Raw genomic sequence first — 18,112 nt, forward strand, 5'->3', positions numbered from 1 at the left:
AGTCATATGTCTAATATAGTGCCATTACATATGACTCTTCAAGATAATGCTAAGTTTAATGAGGCTCTTAATTGAGGGATCACTGTTATTTTACAGGTAGATTTCGAGGTGCAGCTCATAACGAGTGCAACCTCAAATTCAAAACAGGAAATTTCATTCCCGTCTTCTTCCAAAATTTTTTAAAATACGATGCTCATTTACTTGTTAAAGAGCTTGGGGAAACAGAGGGAGAAATTAGGGTAATTCCTATGAATAAGGAATTATATATTTCAATCTTAAAATATATTCCTGTAGATGATAATTCACTAGAAATTAGATTTTTAGATTCAATTAGATTTATATCCTCTAGTCTAAATTCTTTTGCTAACAATTTAAATGATGAGCAGATGAAAGTATTGAAATCCCAATACTCACATAGTGAAGATTTCTCCCTTCTTCGTAGGAAAGGTGTTTTCCCCTACGAGTATTTAGGCTCATTAGAAAAACTAGAACAATCTTCTCTCCCACCGCGCGGAAAGTTTTATAGCAGTTTAACAGAAACACACTGTTATGAGGTTGATTATTTACATGCATGAAAAATATAGAGTCATTTCAAGTGTGAAACACTTAAGGACTATCTAGAACTTTACTTAAAAACTGATGTTTTGTTGTTGTCCGATATTTTTGAGAATTTTAGGGGAATTTGTTTGGAAATCTATGAACTCGACCCTGCCATACTCACTACATGATTAACATAATGACCTCCCTTTTTGTTCAGCCGACAAGCAACCCTTCATAAATTCAAAGGTTAAAAAGCTAATAGCAGATCTCCGTGATAAAGAAAACTATATCGTTAATTATAAGGCATTAAAACAGTCTCTGAAGAATGGTTTAAACCTTAAAAAAAATCATTCAATCATCCAATTCAAACAAAAGCCTTAGTTGAAAAATATATTGACATCAATACAGAGCATAGGATCAGGGCTAAAAATACTTTTGAGAAAGACTTTTTTAAGCTTTTAAACAATAGTATATATGGTAAATGCCTTGAAAATAATGAAAAGCGTGTTGATGTCCGCTTAATTACGGAATGGGAAGCTGCACCCATTGGTCCACACATGTGCAAGAGACCTTATAAGCCGTTCAAATTTTCATAGCGCAACAAAATTTACAGACAAACTGTATGCAATTAAGTTGAAGAAGCTAAGAAATTTTTGTGATAAGCCGCTATATTTAGGTTTCGTAGTTTTAGAATTTTCAAAATGGAAAATGTACGATTTTCATTATTCGTATATGAAACCCAAATTTGGTGATGCACTGAAACTAAATTATATGGATACTGATTTATTTATTTATTCAATAAAAACAAATGATTTTTATGCAGACATTAGGGATGATGTTGAGTTCAAATTTGATACCTCTGAGTATTCAGATGAATTGGCTAAGCAGTATAATTTTGTACAGTGCAACAAAAAGCGCTTAGGTTTCTTTAAGGATGAATTAAATGGAAGGTGATGACTGAGTTTGTAGCGTTGCGGTCAAAAATGTATGCATACACATCTGAAAGTTCAGGTAGTCAACCTCACAAGTGTGTAAAGAAAAACAAAGGTATAAAACGTAGTTGTTAAAAAAAAATAACATTTGACTGTTACAAAAAGTGTTTATTTACAGGACAGCAAGAATGTGCTATAATGTACATTTTTAGGTCTAGAGGACATGAAATAAGCACTATTAAAATTTCGAAAATTACATTAGATAATAAAGATGATAAGAGGGTTATATGTGATGATGGAGTTTCAACTTTAGCAATAGGGCACTACAAAACTATTAAAAATTAGATTATGAGTAGTATGACTACTTTGGAAGCTCAGTCAAGGGTTTGGCGCGGCCAAATGGAGAGTGCAGTAGACAAGCAAATGATACATTTAATTTATCATTATAATACTGAGGTTGAAATTAAGAAATTTAAATCTCATTAAAAAATAAATTAAGGATATGTAAATAAAAAATCATTTAAGTTTGATTATAATATTTTATTTAAAAAATGTTTACATCTAAGAAAATTATTATAAATAAAAAAAATTTAATGTATAAGATACTTAAGAGATATCTTTAAATTAATTCTAAAATAAAAGAAAAAATCGAATTTCCCCATGTGTTTTATTCATTATAAAATTTCAGATTGTTCAATCCAACTGTCATCAGTTTTTGGAAAATTGAGCCAGCGGACAAGAGCTCTATTTCCCTTTCTTTTCAACACTTTTTCAACTAGGTATTCAGTTGTTTTAGTTCTTCTTTAAAAAATCCACCCTTAATAGGAATGCTCTTTAAATCTTCCAGTAAGTTTGTTGTGGGATAAGTATTTTGTATTTTCACAATTCTAAAGATTTCTGTGCTCCAGTTTGGAGTATATGACTTTTCAATTTTTTATATTTAGTAATTCGGACATTTTCACCCATTTTAAGTTTGCTACCTGTAAATTGTTTAATGTTATTGTATACTGTTTCCAAGATATGTTGTTCATTCGCAGTGTTCACATTAATGGGAGCCATTTTAATTGTTTTGTGTGTGGTTTATTATTGTAAACAGAAATTAGTTGTTTATACAAAACAATCCACTTATATGTTCCATTAAAACTAAATTCTCTCCACATGAGTTCTTTTAATGTCCTATTAAATGGTTCAACAATTAAATTAGGGTGCTGAAGGTTGAATTATGATTAATTCACTAATGCATTAAACTGTGAGTTAAAGAACTCTCTTTCATCATCGGTTTGTAGATTCTTAGGTACCCTACCACCTGTTTTGAATACTTTTACTTTTTTTTTTACTTCTTTACCAGTTTTTGATTTAATTGCTTCAGCCCAAGCAAATTTAAAAAATGTATCTATTACTGTTAGTACGTTCCGAAATCCATTATTTGATGGAGCGTACTTCCCCATTTCTACCAAGTCAAGTTGAAATAAATTATCAATACCCTTTGTAATGACCCTACGACGTAAAAAAATTTTACGGGATGGAGCATGTAGTTCATTAATAATACCCCGCATATTAATATTTAACTACAAACTGAAACTAAAATTAAGTTAAATGACTTAGATTGTTATGCTTTATTTTTCAAGCGCTTATGAATTATTTAGAAAATCGAATTTTTTGAATAATGCTTGAGATAACTACTTTAACTCTATCCAATCTGTCTTGAATATCTGCAGTTGTATCATCAGGTATTGTTAGAATTAATTATTTTTGATGTGAAATAATTGAATCCCTTAACCTCTTTATAGACTTCTTAACATATTCCTGATTGACAACACTTTCTTTTTGATTCTTGGACGTTGATGCACTAAGGTCAGTACATTCAAGTGGCCCGTATGACACCAGACACGTGCCTGTTAGGGTTAGGTGTTAGTAGGCGCGATGGAAAATATAGGACAGAATACGAGGAAAATTGACTACCGGCGTGCTGCCAGATTGTTAGCTTGCATGCTTACTAAGTGTGTTAGTATTAAAGATTTTAGTTTGGGAAGGGAATCTACGTTAGAGATTAGTGTGTACAAATCATTATAATTTGCACATAACACTCTAAAAGGTTCATGCAGTTCAAAGGAGGTCCTACAGTGGCGCAACACTAATGGGATATAGGATCTAGTGGTTCTACATGGTACATGGAAATTAAGCTGACTCAACAAGTCAGCACTTTCCACATCACCATGGATAAGGTTAAAAATAAAGGTTATCCCTAGCATCGTTCTACGATTGGCTAAGGACGGCAAGTTTATTAATAGGAGTCTACTAGAGTAGGAAGGTAATCTTTGGTTTGCATCCCAATTTAAACCGCGTAGAGCGAAAAGTAAAAAGTTCTTTTGAACCGACTCAATGCGTTTACTATGGACGCCGTACTGAGGGCTCCAAACGCAGCATCCATATTCTAGGATAGGACGAACTAAGGAAGTATATAAGGATTTAGTAACATAGGAGTCATTGAATTCCTTCGACCACCGTTTAATAAATTCAAGCACACCCCTGGCTCTATTCACCATTGACGAAATATGATCAATAAAGTCAAGTTTTGGGTCCAAGCGGACGCCCAAATCGTCAACTGTATTAATTCTTTCCAAAGAGCAGCCGTTCAGCGTGTAAGTAGCAAGCTTAGGAGCGACACGAGAGAATGTCATTAGCTTGCATTTCGAGTCATTTAAGTTTAATAAGTTAACACGGCACCAAGTTTGAAAATTATTAAGATCTGTTTGTAAATCCGACTGGCAGGCAACGTCATTGTATTGCACGCAAAGCTTGACGTCATCCGCGTACATAAGTACTCTGGAGTTAGTCAAGACTTTGGGCAGGTCATTTATAAATAATGTAAACAATAAGGGTCCCAAATGGCTTCCTTGCGGGACGCCAGATGTAACCCTTAGAACATTGGATAAATTATTCTTAAAGAGGACCTTTTGCGTCCTGCCATTCAAATAACTTGAGATCCAATTAAGAAGATCACTTGGAAAACCCATTGAATCGAGTTTTCTAACGAGGAGAGAATGGTTAACAGAGTCAAATGCTTTACTGAAATCAGTATAGATTACATCTGTCTGACAATTATTATGGAAGCCCTTTATAATATAGGAAGAGAGCTCCAAAAGATTTGTTGTTGTTGATCTTCGCTTCATAAAACCATGTTGGCATGGAGAAATAACCGATCTACAAAGGTGCTGTAAGTGAGGGGTGATAATGTTTTCAAATAATTTAGGGATGGCCGACAACTTAGAGATTCCTCTATAATTGCTGGCATCCAATTTGCTACCTTTTTTATGGAGAGGAATAATAAACGATTCCTTCCAAATAATGGGAAAGTGGGAGGTTTCTAAGGACAAGGTAAACAATTTCAGAAGGGGATAACACAGGGCGTCAGCACAATACCTGAGCACACAGCCAGGAATTCCGTCGGGACCTGGTGAATAAACTGGCTTGACACGATGAAGATCTAAAAGGAGAGAGCTTTCGTTAAGGCTAGGACAGAAAATTAAGATCGATTTGGGTATGTCGTAGGAATAAGTCTGGTATATATACGAAGAGCTAGAATAGGTTGTTTGAAAAAACTGCGAAAATAGATCGGCTATTGCCTGATCATTATTTGCGGTAGTATTTTCAAATGAAAGCGAGGAAGGATTTGTTTTAGGTTTACGTTTCATGTTAACGAAATTATAAAACTGTTTTGGGTCCTGTGAGAACTGGGCCCTACAACGAGTTAAATAGTTTTTATAACACTGCGCGTTCAGCACGGTAAAGTTTGACCGAGCTGATAAATAAAATGAAAGGGCAGATTGAGAACCGGTGATTTTAAATATTTATGTATTTATTTAGCATACAGTCTAGATTTTTTATTTTTAAGTCGGCTCAACTCTTTAGTAAACCACGGCGGTTTATTCGAGTTTGGCGGATAATATAACGGAACACATTCAGTAAAAAATGAATTCATGGCACTGTAAAAAATATCAACGGCAACTGCCATGTCAGTGCACATGTATAGATCGGACCAATTGAACTCGTTTATAAAATTATTTAGCCGTTCAAAGTCCGTTTTGCGAAAACATAGGACTTTATTGGCTGGACGATCAGAAATATTCTGTACGTCACACCCAATATCAAGAGTCACATCGAAAGTTGGATGATAAGGATCTTCGGGCTGCGTCAGAGGCGCCACCCTTGCTAAACTGACTCTCGCAGGATCAGAGACGAAGCAAAGATCGAGCAAGCGCTGTAAGGAATTTCGAACATGGTTGACTTGAGACAGCGAAATGTCAAACAAGCCAGCGATAAAGTCATGTTGTGTAGGTGTATGGAGAGTATTGGTGGAATTATTTGAGCACCAAATAGCACCAGGGATATTAAAATCTCCTAGAACTACCAACTGGTCTCTATCCAAAAGTCTACTGGAAACCATCTGAATAGCGGAAAGGTGATTCCAATAAATAGGAAGTTCCGACAGTGGAGGTATGTAGGAACAGGTAATAAAAATGGAGCTACCTTTGATAGATAGCTTCACACAGAGGAATTCAACATCGTTGCATTCCTCGAACGTTAATAATTCTGACGTGAGTGAGGAGTCCACCGCTATAAGAACTCCACCCCCGCGTCTGATAGGGCGATCTAGCCGATATACCGTGAACACAGCTGGAAAAACTTCGGAGCTCAGAATCTCCGGCTTTAACCAGGTTTCTGTGAGCACAATAACCTGAGATACAAACGAAAGGCTATCAGAATACAAGTTAGGAAGCTTACTACGTAAGCCTCTTGCATTCTGATAGGAAATACCTAGGGAGTGGGTTAGTTTTTTGGATCGGGATTGGAAGACGTAGAAGGTGCAGTGGTATGATCAGGCCTGGGAAGAGTTATTCCTACAGGCCGCTTTTTCTTTTTCTTCGCCTCGAACTCCTTAACAACGATGTACTCTGGCCAGAAGTTGGGAGAGCAAATAGTATTAAAGAGCTCGTTAGGGACATTTATTTTGAAAGATGAAATGTCCCTTGCGTAAGAAAATTTGAATTTTTCCACCTTTATCTTAATTTTTTCGGCTCTGGTTTTGCCTTGTATAAAGGCGAGAACATCTTCTGATGTTTGGTCAGGGGAGAGCCGCGAGACAAAAATATGTCTCGTTGGTGGAACAGCTATAAGGGCTTTTGGCAAGGCAGATTGGTTATCTGCCGTGCCATTGTCGGCCGGTATTCCGGGCCTAACACCCTGGGTAGATAATGGTGTGTGCACGGGACTTTGAGGGGTCAATATTTGAGACCCCCCAGGGGATAAAACAGAAATCACCGGCGGTACGGGCACTCCCGCTGCACATTCGGATACCGAATCTTTTCTAGCGCTCGATCTCAGCACTCTTGGAATTAGTGCTGAGGTCGAGGGCTGTGCCGAGGGAGGCTGCTGCTGAGAGCCCGTTGCAGGTAGTTGGGGTCCATCTACATGCTGCCCACCAGTAGCAGTTTTTTTGCGCCTAGGAGACTCATTTAATAGCGTAAGGCTATTAAATTGGGTGTCCAGCGCCAAGAACATATCAAGAGTTTTACGAAAACTCGTTAAAATGCCCTTAAAACCGCTTTTGGTTTGCCGCATGAAAGACATCATCTCCCTTTCTACATCGCGACAGGCCTCACAACAGAAACGCAGACCGATGTTTTTTTTTACATCGTCCACCGTCCGAGCTGCAACTCCAATACACTTGGCGTGCATGACGTTGTCGCACAGCCAGCAGCCGATTGTAAGGTCACCTGCAACAATTGCCTTTTTGCAGGCTTTGACGAAACAGACAATATTTCCGGACATTATTAGGACTTACCACTGTACTTGTACTTGGAAAAAATAACAACAGAGATATGAACAGCGAGAGCGAGAGAGCGGGAGAGCGAATGAGATTAGATTAGATAAGAAGTGCAGCGGCACAGCTAAAGCGAGAGAGTGAGAGAGCGTGGGAGATAGATAGATAAAACGTTTAGCTGTTGCGACGGCGCAAACAAAAGCTAAACGAAGAAGGCACAAAAAGGAATGCAAAATATGCAAAAGCTAACACTAGCAGCACAACTAAATTGGAAAATAAAGCCAATTATGTACACAAAATAGTATAGCTGCATGCACACGCGAAGTGAACGGGAAGTTATAAACACAAATTAGAAAATTTAAGTTAACCACGGTGGTTAGAATCAATCTTTAATACAAAACGAGAGCGCAAGAAAAAAACACGTCCGTTCACTTGGAAAGATGAAAGTTAATGATGATTACCATTTTTATGGATATTAAAGTTGCCTTACGTATCAGTATCAATAGCCTCAAAACCATCAAAACTTTGTCCAATTTCTTCTTGATATTTTTTAATCAATGATATTAGTGAATTACTCAGTTTAGCCTTATCAACATATTTCTTGATGACTATGTCCCCATTCTTTTTTGGAAGGCCACCATTTTTAACACGTCTTCTTTGTATATTAAAGTTGCCATCCGTATTCCTATTCCTGATTTCTCATATCGTTTTAACTGAAACTTGTCATCGGACATGATGATTATAACCTTATTAATTCATAAATGTCTAAATATATAGTTTATTAATGAATAATTTTAGCCTCTCTCAATTCTTCAATTATAGACATTATTCATTTGTGTGATTTTTATTTCCTGCAGATTGTGATGCCATTAATAGTTGTAATCGCTCTACCAATTCGTTGGGATCATCCCAATACACATAATTTGGTTTATTCATATCCAGTCTCATAAATCCAGTCCCTGTTTTTATTGCTTTATTAGTTTTGGTGTAGACTCGGCGATAGGTGAATTAGCTAAAAGTGGATTTATAATTTCTGAATACTTCAAAGCCTTCCTTTCACCTGTCCATTTGGAACAAAGTTCCTTCGATAGACATTCGTTGTTATTAAAATTTGTCTATAAATTTCCAATTCATTTGTATTGTAATTTTGTGGAAGATGATGACATATTAAAGAATATATTCCATTTGTAAATTGCCAGTTTTGTCCATAATCAAATTTAATTGTATTGTTTGAAACAATTATATGACTACTCCCAAGCATTAATTGACCATTTTCATTTTTTCTAGTCCCATATGTCTTATCCAATAAACGTTCTCTTGCCAGTTCACTAATGTTGAATTTTTTTATACTCTCCTCATGTTTCGATGTTTGATCCAATATTGAACTCGATGTGTGAAGAGGGAGTTGACTTGATGTCACAGGTGATGTAATAGGAGAGTCAGAGTCCTCCTCCTCTATAGCTGCTTGAGAATCGAATTGATCATCATCATCATCATCAACTCCATCATTAATATTGGTCTTCATCCTTCATTATCATTATATTTAGGGGTTGAGTTAAGTTTCTCTGTTTCATAAAATAAAAGTTTCCACTTCTTATTCATTTTTGGTGTTTCAAAGTCTGATGTTATATTTTTCTAATTAGTTTTTATTTCATTCTTTTCATTTGAATGAGTCTTGGGTAAAATGTGATATAATTTTTTGTTATCATTAATAAGTTCATGCAATGGTTCTGTTATAAGTTTAAATGTTTCTTCAAGTCCCATAATATTTCGGGTTTGGTGTTGTTTTAATTCAGAGAATTTTTTTTTAGAGCATTTCGACTTTTTGTTAATTGATTTAAGATATTTTCATTCATTGTGTTAAATTTGCTAATGATATGTAGTTATTAAGTAAAATGGATATTACTCCTTTGCATGTAAAAAATGTACTGATGAAATAAACCTTGGTACAATCAATTATATATTATATATCTACATTCGAAATCATAACAGATATCTAATCAGTTAAACAGACCTGATAACCTGATCAGTTAAACAGACCTGATAACCTGATCAGTTAAACAGACCTGATAAGCTGATCAGTTAAACAGACCTGATAACCTGATCAGTTAAACAGACCTGATGACCTGATCAGTTAAACAGACCTAGTAGCTATCCACTTAAATCGGAAAAGATTTCCCTATTCTCAAAGAAAAAAAATGTATTAAGTTTCATTTATTTAATATATTTTATTTATTAATTTTTTTTTTTTATTTTAAATTAATTAGCTTGAAGAAAATATTCTCCCATTTTCCAATCCCAACTTTAAAAATTCTAAATTTTTTAATTTTTTCATTTTAAATTAATTAGCTGAAAGAACAAAACTGAAAAGAATTCCCAATTCCCATTCAAAAAATTTGTAAATTAAAATTTTTTAAATTTTATTTATTTTTCATTTTTGATAATAAGCTGAAATAATTTTTTTCTCCATTTCCGAATACCCAAATTAAAAAATTGTTTAATTTTAATTTTATTAATTTTATTTATTTATTTATTTATTTATTTTTGATAATAAGCTGAAATAATTTTTTCCCCCGTTTCCCAATACCCAAATTAAAAAAATTGTTAAATTTTAATTTTTAAATTTCATTCATTTATATATTTTATATAATTTTTTCCCCCGTTTCCCAATACCCAAATTAAAAAAATTTTTAAATTTTAATTTTTAAATTTCATTCATTTATTTATTTTATTATTTTTTACATTTTTAATTTAAAATCGATTTTTCCATCGTCTAATTTTATAAGGTAATACCTTTTAACGCTGAAAAATTCCAAAATGCAGTCATCAATTACGTTATACCTCTCTGGGAGGTAAACGTAATTATTTTCTAGCTCCAACTTAACATTTGAGCTAAATTTTCCTTTCGACCTTACAGCCGAAAGGATATCAACGCTTTATTTAAGGGTAGAGTATTAAAATTGATCTTACAACTGTTAAATGCCAGCATAAGAGGGTCCTCCTCAATGTCCCTTATCAGATCATCCAAATCCTGTAGGGTGACACCAAAAGGTAAATTGGATGATGAGTTGCTAGCATTGTTGGTGGTGGTGGTGGAGGACATCTTCATGTTGTTGTTGGTGGTGCTGGGGTTCATACTACTTGTGTTCAAAGTGATTCTGGTTCTGATGCTGGTAGCTGGTAGCTGGAGCTGGTAGCTGGTGCTGGTGCTGTTGCTGGTCCTGTGTGGGATGGGAAAAAAGGGACAGATCACCAAACGGTTTTGAGTGAAGGGTAATAAAACAGTTAATAGTCGCAAATTTTTGGAATCGTCGATAATTATACCTGAGGTTCTTACCTAAATATAAAACTACTTCTTTTGGTGGTTGTCGACGATCGAATATTGTAATCGATATGCGTAGTTAGTATATTAAGAATAACGTAAAAAATACTGATGGATTTTGAGCCCAAGAGAAAACGGGCATACTTTTATCGCTAAGTTAACCGCCAAAATTGAGCGTCTTATTGTCGTGCGAGAATTAGGAGGACACACTGCGGTAAGCGCGTGTGAGAGTTATAAAAGTGTAAAATTGAGGTTAAGTTCATTTTTCCGCAGAATAAAACGACGTACGACGTTTAAACTTCACATCTAATTGTCGGCCTCGGGCTAGGAGGCTTCCCTATTGTTTGGCGGGAACCAGAGATGTAAAGTCGTTAAAGGCAAATCCAAGTGAAGCACGACAACTCCTTTTATTCGCAGTCCGATAGAGACTGCTAAAGCAACTTGGGAGCGCAGCCAGCGTCCCACGTGTTGATGGAGAAGTCGCAGCCAGCGACAAGGAGACGCGGGCGGCGTCAGTATTTGCAGCCAGCGACAAGGAGACGCGGGCGGCGTCAGTGGGCGCAGCCAGCGACAAGAAGCCACAGGTACGCCATTTGAAGTGCGCTAAGTCATTTTTAATTTAAAATCGATTTTTCCATCGTCTAATTTTATAAGGTAATACCTTTTAACGCTGAAAAATTCCAAAATGCAGTCATCAATTACGTTATACCTCTCTGGGAGGTAAACGTAATTATTTTCTAGCTCCAACTTAACATTTGAGCTAAATTTTCCTTTCGACCTTACAGCCGAAAGGATATCAACGCTTTATTTAAGGGTAGAGTATTAAAATTGATCTTACAACTGTTAAATGCCAGCATAAGAGGGTCCTCCTCAATGTCCCTTATCAGATCATCCAAATCCTGTAGGGTGACACCAAAAGGTAAATTGGATGATGAGTTGCTAGCATTGTTGGTGGTGGTGGTGGAGGACATCTTCATGTTGTTGTTGGTGGTGCTGGGGTTCATACTACTTGTGTTCAAAGTGATTCTGGTTCTGATGCTGGTAGCTGGTAGCTGGAGCTGGTAGCTGGTGCTGGTGCTGTTGCTGGTCCTGTGTGGGATGGGAAAAAAGGGACAGATCACCAAACGGTTTTGAGTGAAGGGTAATAAAACAGTTAATAGTCGCAAATTTTTGGAATCGTCGATAATTATACCTGAGGTTCTTACCTAAATATAAAACTACTTCTTTTGGTGGTTGTCGACGATCGAATATTGTAATCGATATGCGTAGTTAGTATATTAAGAATAACGTAAAAAATACTGATGGATTTTGAGCCCAAGAGAAAACGGGCATACTTTTATCGCTAAGTTAACCGCCAAAATTGAGCGTCTTATTGTCGTGCGAGAATTAGGAGGACACACTGCGGTAAGCGCGTGTGAGAGTTATAAAAGTGTAAAATTGAGGTTAAGTTCATTTTTCCGCAGAATAAAACGACGTACGACGTTTAAACTTCACATCTAATTGTCGGCCTCGGGCTAGGAGGCTTCCCTATTGTTTGGCGGGAACCAGAGATGTAAAGTCGTTAAAGGCAAATCCAAGTGAAGCACGACAACTCCTTTTATTCGCAGTCCGATAGAGACTGCTAAAGCAACTTGGGAGCGCAGCCAGCGTCCCACGTGTTGATGGAGAAGTCGCAGCCAGCGACAAGGAGACGCGGGCGGCGTCAGTATTTGCAGCCAGCGACAAGGAGACGCGGGCGGCGTCAGTGGGCGCAGCCAGCGACAAGAAGCCACAGGTACGCCATTTGAAGTGCGCTAAGTCAGCGCCCTATTGGAATCGGGAAGATGCAGCGCTCACCCAGGAGGAGCGCCCGGCTGAATGGAGGGGAAGCCACCCCTATAACAACACGAACGGATCAGCAACCAGTGAGTAGTGAAACAGAAACCTGGCCACTGGTAGACGTAACCACGGCAGCGGCAATACCTAACCCAGCCACTACGGAGATTACATCAGCTTCCCAACATGGGAGCACTGCAGCCTCAACTGCGAACATCAATGCCAGAGCGGATCTCACGTTGGATCTCCTGGCGAGGAGCGCAGCGCTGGAAAAGGAGCTGAAGCAGGTTAAAGCCCTGGGAAGCGTGGGCACCGCCAATTGCGCGCCAGTCGCAGTTGGCGCGCACAGTGTAGCCGGCCGCCATTTTGGAGCGGTCCGCCATTAGCGACATCGGTTGAGGAGACCTCATGTAACGGGGTCGGGTCGGCGCCCTATCACAGTGTCGGTGGGTACAGCGCGTCCTGCACGCTGCCGCCACCTTGCAGTGGGCCGCCACCTTTCAGTGGGCCGCCACCTTGCAGTGGGCCGCCGTTCACAGCAAGCACTGCGCAGACGGCGCATGGATTCACACTACCGGGTGTGAATATGCGCAACGTGGCATCAGAATCGCCACTTGTCGGATCCCCCACTATATTGACGTCGAATGGAATTCAAGGAACATACGGGCCAAGAAAGCTCCCAAATCTGCCTATATTTAGAGGGCAGCCAGAGGAGTGGCCGATTTTCAGCTGTGCGTTCACGGAGACGACACGGGCGTATAACTACACGGATTTGGAGAACAATCAAAGGTTGTTGAAGGCGCTAAAGGATGACGCTCGCGAGGCAGTGAAGTCGCTATTGATTCATCCAGGGAACGTCAGCGTTGTGATGGAGCAGCTGCGCTTTAGGTTTGGCCGACCGGAGCAGCTTATACGCAGTCAGCTGAACAACATACGAGAAGTGCAACCAATTTCGGAGCACAATCTAGCGAAGATTGTTCCCTTCGCGACCCGAGTGAGTAACCTCATGGCTTTCTTGCAGGCGGCGAACGCGGAGCAGCATCTGGGGAACCCATCCCTCATGGAGGAGCTTGTGGCTTGTGGCTTGTGGACGATCCAGCCCTTTCCCACTATAGTGCACTTCAGTGCATGGTTACAGGGCTACGCAAACGTTTTGTGTACCGTTTTGGATGTAGAGGGAAAAGAGCCGAAGCGTCGGGTTATACATGCCAATATTGACGCCAAGAAATGCGATCGACAGGATGATCGGCACGGATGTTGTCCAATCTGTGGAGGACAACACGCAGTTACGAACTGCAAGGAATTTATTGGAACTCTGCCACCGGGCAGATGGAGCATGGTGAAGAGACATAAGCTCTGCTTCTCATGCTTACGAAGTGGGCACACGATGAGATTCTGCAATGTGCATAGGGAGTGCCAGATTAATGACTGTCGCAAGTTGCATCACCGTCTGCTGCATGACTCGACGATATGCAAAGGCCGCAGCAACGAGGTGGGTACAGTCGCCACAACGAGGGGAGCCAGCAGCCAGCGGTTTCCAGACACAGCCCGGACAGGAGGTATTTACCACGAGACGGTCACAGGGACCACGAGGGGAACCAACAGCCAGCGGTTTTCAGACACAGCCCGGACAGGAGGTATTTACCACGAGACGGTCACAGGGACCACGAGGTGAACCAGCACCCAGCCATAAACAGCCTGGAGAGAAGGGCACCGCAGGAAGCGGATTTGCCTGTGCAGAGGAATCTAAGCTGCGTTGACGCCGAGGGAGGCCGCCTTGTGTTCCGTATACTGCCAGTAACGCTGTACGGAGCCGGACGGACGGTGAATACGTACGCGCTCTTTGATGAAGGATCCTCCGTTACGATGATCGACGACGAACTGCGGAGGGATCTGGGAATACAAGGAGAGCGCCGACAGCTAAATATCCAATGGTTTGGAGGAAGGGCATCCAGAGAGACCACGAACGTATTGAGTCTGAAAATAAGTGGAATTGGAAAGTCCACTCGCCATGTACTGAGAAACGTGTATGCCATTTCGAGCTTGAGCCTGCCGATGCAGACGTTAAGTCGGCAGGATGTCCAGGGTGTGCATAGGCGATTTGCCAGTGAGGGACCGTATGCAGCTGCCATCAAGCTAGGCTTGGCTTGTTCGGGCCCGTAAAGGGGCAGTTCACTTCGCCATCACCGAGGTCCTACCTACTTGCCGTGTCGATGGATGATACGGTGGAAAAAATGGTAGAGGATCACTTCGATTTGGAGAACTTTGGTGTGAAGCTCTTGTCACAGGTCGCAGCCAGCGACGACATGCGGGCACAAAGGATACTCGAAGACACCACGATGAGAGTGGTGCGTCGCTACCAAACGGGACTACTTTGGAAGGATGACCACGTTAAGCTGCCACAGAGCTATGAGATGGCGTACAAACGGCTGGTCAACGTCGAGAAGAAGATGAAGCGCAACGAACAGTTGGCGCTGGAATATTGTCGGACCATCAAGGATTATGTTGCAAAAGGATACACGAGGCGGTTGGAACCACATGAGGCCGCGGAGAATAGTGACCGGATATGGTATTTGCCACACTTTGGTGTCGAAAACCCGAACAAGCCCGGTAAGGTCCGGCTTGTGTTCGATGCGGCAGCCAAAGTTGGAGAAACGTCGTTAAATTCGGCGTTGGACAAAGGACCTCAGCACTACAAGTCTTTGCCAGCCGTGCTCTTTCATTTCAGAGAAGGAGCAGTCGGAGTCTGCGGCGACATCAAGGAGATGTTCCACCAAGTGCTGATCCGACCCGAAGATAGATATTCACAAAGATTCCTTTGCAGAGATGATAATGACGTAAGGGATCCGGATGTATACGTGATGAACGTATTGACCTTTGGCGCAGCCTGTTCGCCGAGCGCTGCACATTACGTGAAGACTGTGAATGCCCTGCGATTTCGTGATTCGGATCCGAGAGCATAGTTTCGCTACAGAGCGCGAAGCTATTAGCGTATCTACCCGTGTGAAGGAGATACACGCGGAAGCTGGATTCGAGCTATGGAAGTTCTCATCCAGCTCACCCACCGTGGAGACGGCGTTGGGGCGAGGCTGAGCAGAAGATTCTTGGAATGCGTTGGCAGGTAGCCACGGATGACTTCATGCTCAAAGTTGAGTATCACCGAGTGCCAAGCAGCGTTCTAAGAGGGGATCGAGTTCCTACGAAAAGGGAATACTTGAGCCTAGTGATGTCAACGTTCGACCCACTGGGATTCCTGTGCTGCCTGATGATTACAGCGAAGCTGTTGCTGAGAGAGATTTGGAGGCAGAAGATCCAGTGGGATGAACCACTACCGGAGGAGATTGGCAAGGCCTTTGCGATTTGGCGTAAAGAGATGGATGCCGTAGGACAGTTCCGTTGTCCTCGCCATTATTTTGGGCACGGAGCAGTTAGAGCCATAGAGCTGCTCGTGTTCGTGGATGCAAGTCAATCTGCATTCGCGGCGGTGGCCTACTGGAGGGTCACATTTGAGGACGATAATGTGCTGGTGAGCTTCGTAAGCGCAAAGACGAAGTGTGCCCCAATGAGAACGATGTCGATCCCACGGCTGGAGCTGCCAGCAGTAGTTCTTGGAACCAGACTAATGAACACTGTCAAGGAGGAGCACAGTGTAGTCATCAACGACGTGGTCTTATGGTCAGACTCGAAGACGGTGCTGAGATGGATTGGCAGCACACACCGCCGGTACAAGCAGTTTGTCGGCAACCGAGTGTCTGAGATTTTGGATTCGAAGGTTTCCCATTGGCGATGGGTACCTACAGCCGAAAATGCGGCGGATGATGCGACTCGGTCGCAAAGAGAAGTGGACCTTGGTCAGGAATCCCGATGGTTACGTGGACCTCCCTTTTTAAGGCAGCCAGCAAACAGCTGGCCGGCGCCTGAACAGGAGAATAAGCGTGTTCCAGATGCCCCTGATGAAGAGGAGATGCCCAGTGAGTTCGCCTTGGTTGCGGGGAATGATTTTGTTATCTCATTCCAGAGGTTTTCGAGCTTCAGTCGCTTGGTTAGAACCACAGCGTGGGTCTTGAGGTTTACGCGCCGGTGCCGTAAACAGAGAAGCGTGGTCGAGGAATACGGCCTTACAGCAGCAGAATGTCAGGCTACAGAGAACCTGTTAATCAGACGGGCTCAAGTGGATTCATTTCCCGACGAGATGAGGTCAATGGGATGCGGAAAGGCTGTCGCCATGATGAGCAACATTCGAGGGCTGATGCCCTACGTGGATGACCACGGAATTATGCGAGCTTATGGCAGAATTGATGCCGCATTATGCGTTCCGTATAGTGCGAGGAGGCCCGTTAAAATGTCGCACAGGCACAATCTTACGGAGATGATCGTCAATCATTTCCACGTCAAAATGAAGCATCAAAACGTGGATGCGACGATTGCGGAGATCCGGACGAGATTCTGGGTCACGAAGATGAGGCGAATTATGAAAAAAGTGATCTCGTCGTGCAACGATTGCAAGTTGCAGCGAGCCCGGCCGGTGCCGCCGATAATGGGACCCCATCCAGAAGATCGACTGGAAGCGGGTGGTTGGCCATTCAAATACACAGGATTGGACTACTTTGGGCCACTGTTGGTGACTGTTTCCCGTCACAAGGAGAAGCGTTGGGTTGCCTTGTTGACGTGCTTGACGACAAGGGCGATCCACCTGGAATTGGCACATGACATGTCGACGGATTCCTGCATCATCGTAATTAGGCATTTCGTCTGCCGTAGAGGACCAGTACACAGACAGGGAGGCCAGGCGCTTTGGAGACGTATTCGAGATGGAGAAAATTCAGGATGAGCTGTCAAGCAGGAGCATTGAATGGATCTTCAACTGCCCTGCGAACCCGTCTGAGGGAGAAATATGGGAGCGAATAGTGCAATGCGTCAAAAGAGTACTGCGTCATACCCTAAAGGAAGTCGCACCGAGGGAACATGATTTGGAGAGTTTCCTGATCGAGGCGGAGAATGTCGTAAATTCGCGTCCGCTTACCCATTTGCCGGTGGAAGCGGACCAGGAAGCACCGTTGACGCCGAACGACCTACTCAAGGGAGTAGCCAATCTGCCGGATACCCCTGGCCTGGGTGCGGAGTTGCCCAAGGAATGCTCTACACGAAAGCACTGGAGGATTGCTCGCCTGCTGAGAGATCGTTTTTGGAAGAGGTGGGTCCTGGAGTACCTACCTACGCTGGTGCGGCGCGAGAAGTGGTGCAGGAGGACGGAGCCCATCCGTCAGGGCGACATGGTCTTCATCTGTGATCCTGCCTTGCCCCGACGAGAGTGGCGCAAGGGCATCGTGGAGAAAGTCTACGGCGGAGCTGATGGAGTCGCCAGACGCGCCACAGTGCGCATAAACGACAACGGCCTATCTCGGACAATGATGCGACCCGTCTCTAAACTTGCAGTTTTGAATTGAGTGAAGCGGTTCTTCACGGGGTCGGGGATGCCGACGATCGAATATTGTAATCGATAGGCGTAGTTAGTATATTAAGAATAACGTAAAAAATACTGATGGATTTTGAGCCCAAGAGAAAACGGGCATACTTTTATCGCTAAGTTAACCGCCAAAATTGAGCGTCTTATTGTCGTGCGATAATAAGGAGGACTGCGGTAAGCGCGTGTGAGAGTTATAAAAGTGTAAAACTGAG

General features: G+C 41.7%; 2 protein-coding genes across 2 annotated transcripts; both read left to right on the forward strand.

The window, feature by feature from the left end:
• The first annotated feature begins 14,646 nt into the window (after window positions 1–14,646).
• Window positions 14,647–15,396, forward strand: LOC147644667 (uncharacterized). The gene has a single exon (XM_086826011.1). The coding sequence runs from the start codon at window positions 14,647–14,649 to the stop codon at window positions 15,394–15,396; it is 750 nt and encodes a 249-aa protein (XP_086682137.1).
• Window positions 15,397–15,542: 146 nt separating this feature from the next.
• On the forward strand, window positions 15,543–17,880 carry LOC147644668 (uncharacterized). The gene is made up of 2 exons (XM_086826012.1): window positions 15,543–17,082; window positions 17,177–17,880. The coding sequence occupies exons 1-2, from the start codon at window positions 15,543–15,545 to the stop codon at window positions 17,878–17,880; spliced, it is 2,244 nt and encodes a 747-aa protein (XP_086682138.1).
• Window positions 17,881–18,112: the final 232 nt, after the last annotated feature.

The sequence above is a fragment of the Drosophila serrata genome, unplaced genomic scaffold (genome assembly GCF_035046125.1).
Source record: "Drosophila serrata isolate PLE 108 unplaced genomic scaffold, ASM3504612v1 contig_123, whole genome shotgun sequence".
NCBI lineage: Eukaryota > Metazoa > Arthropoda > Insecta > Diptera > Drosophilidae > Drosophila > Drosophila serrata.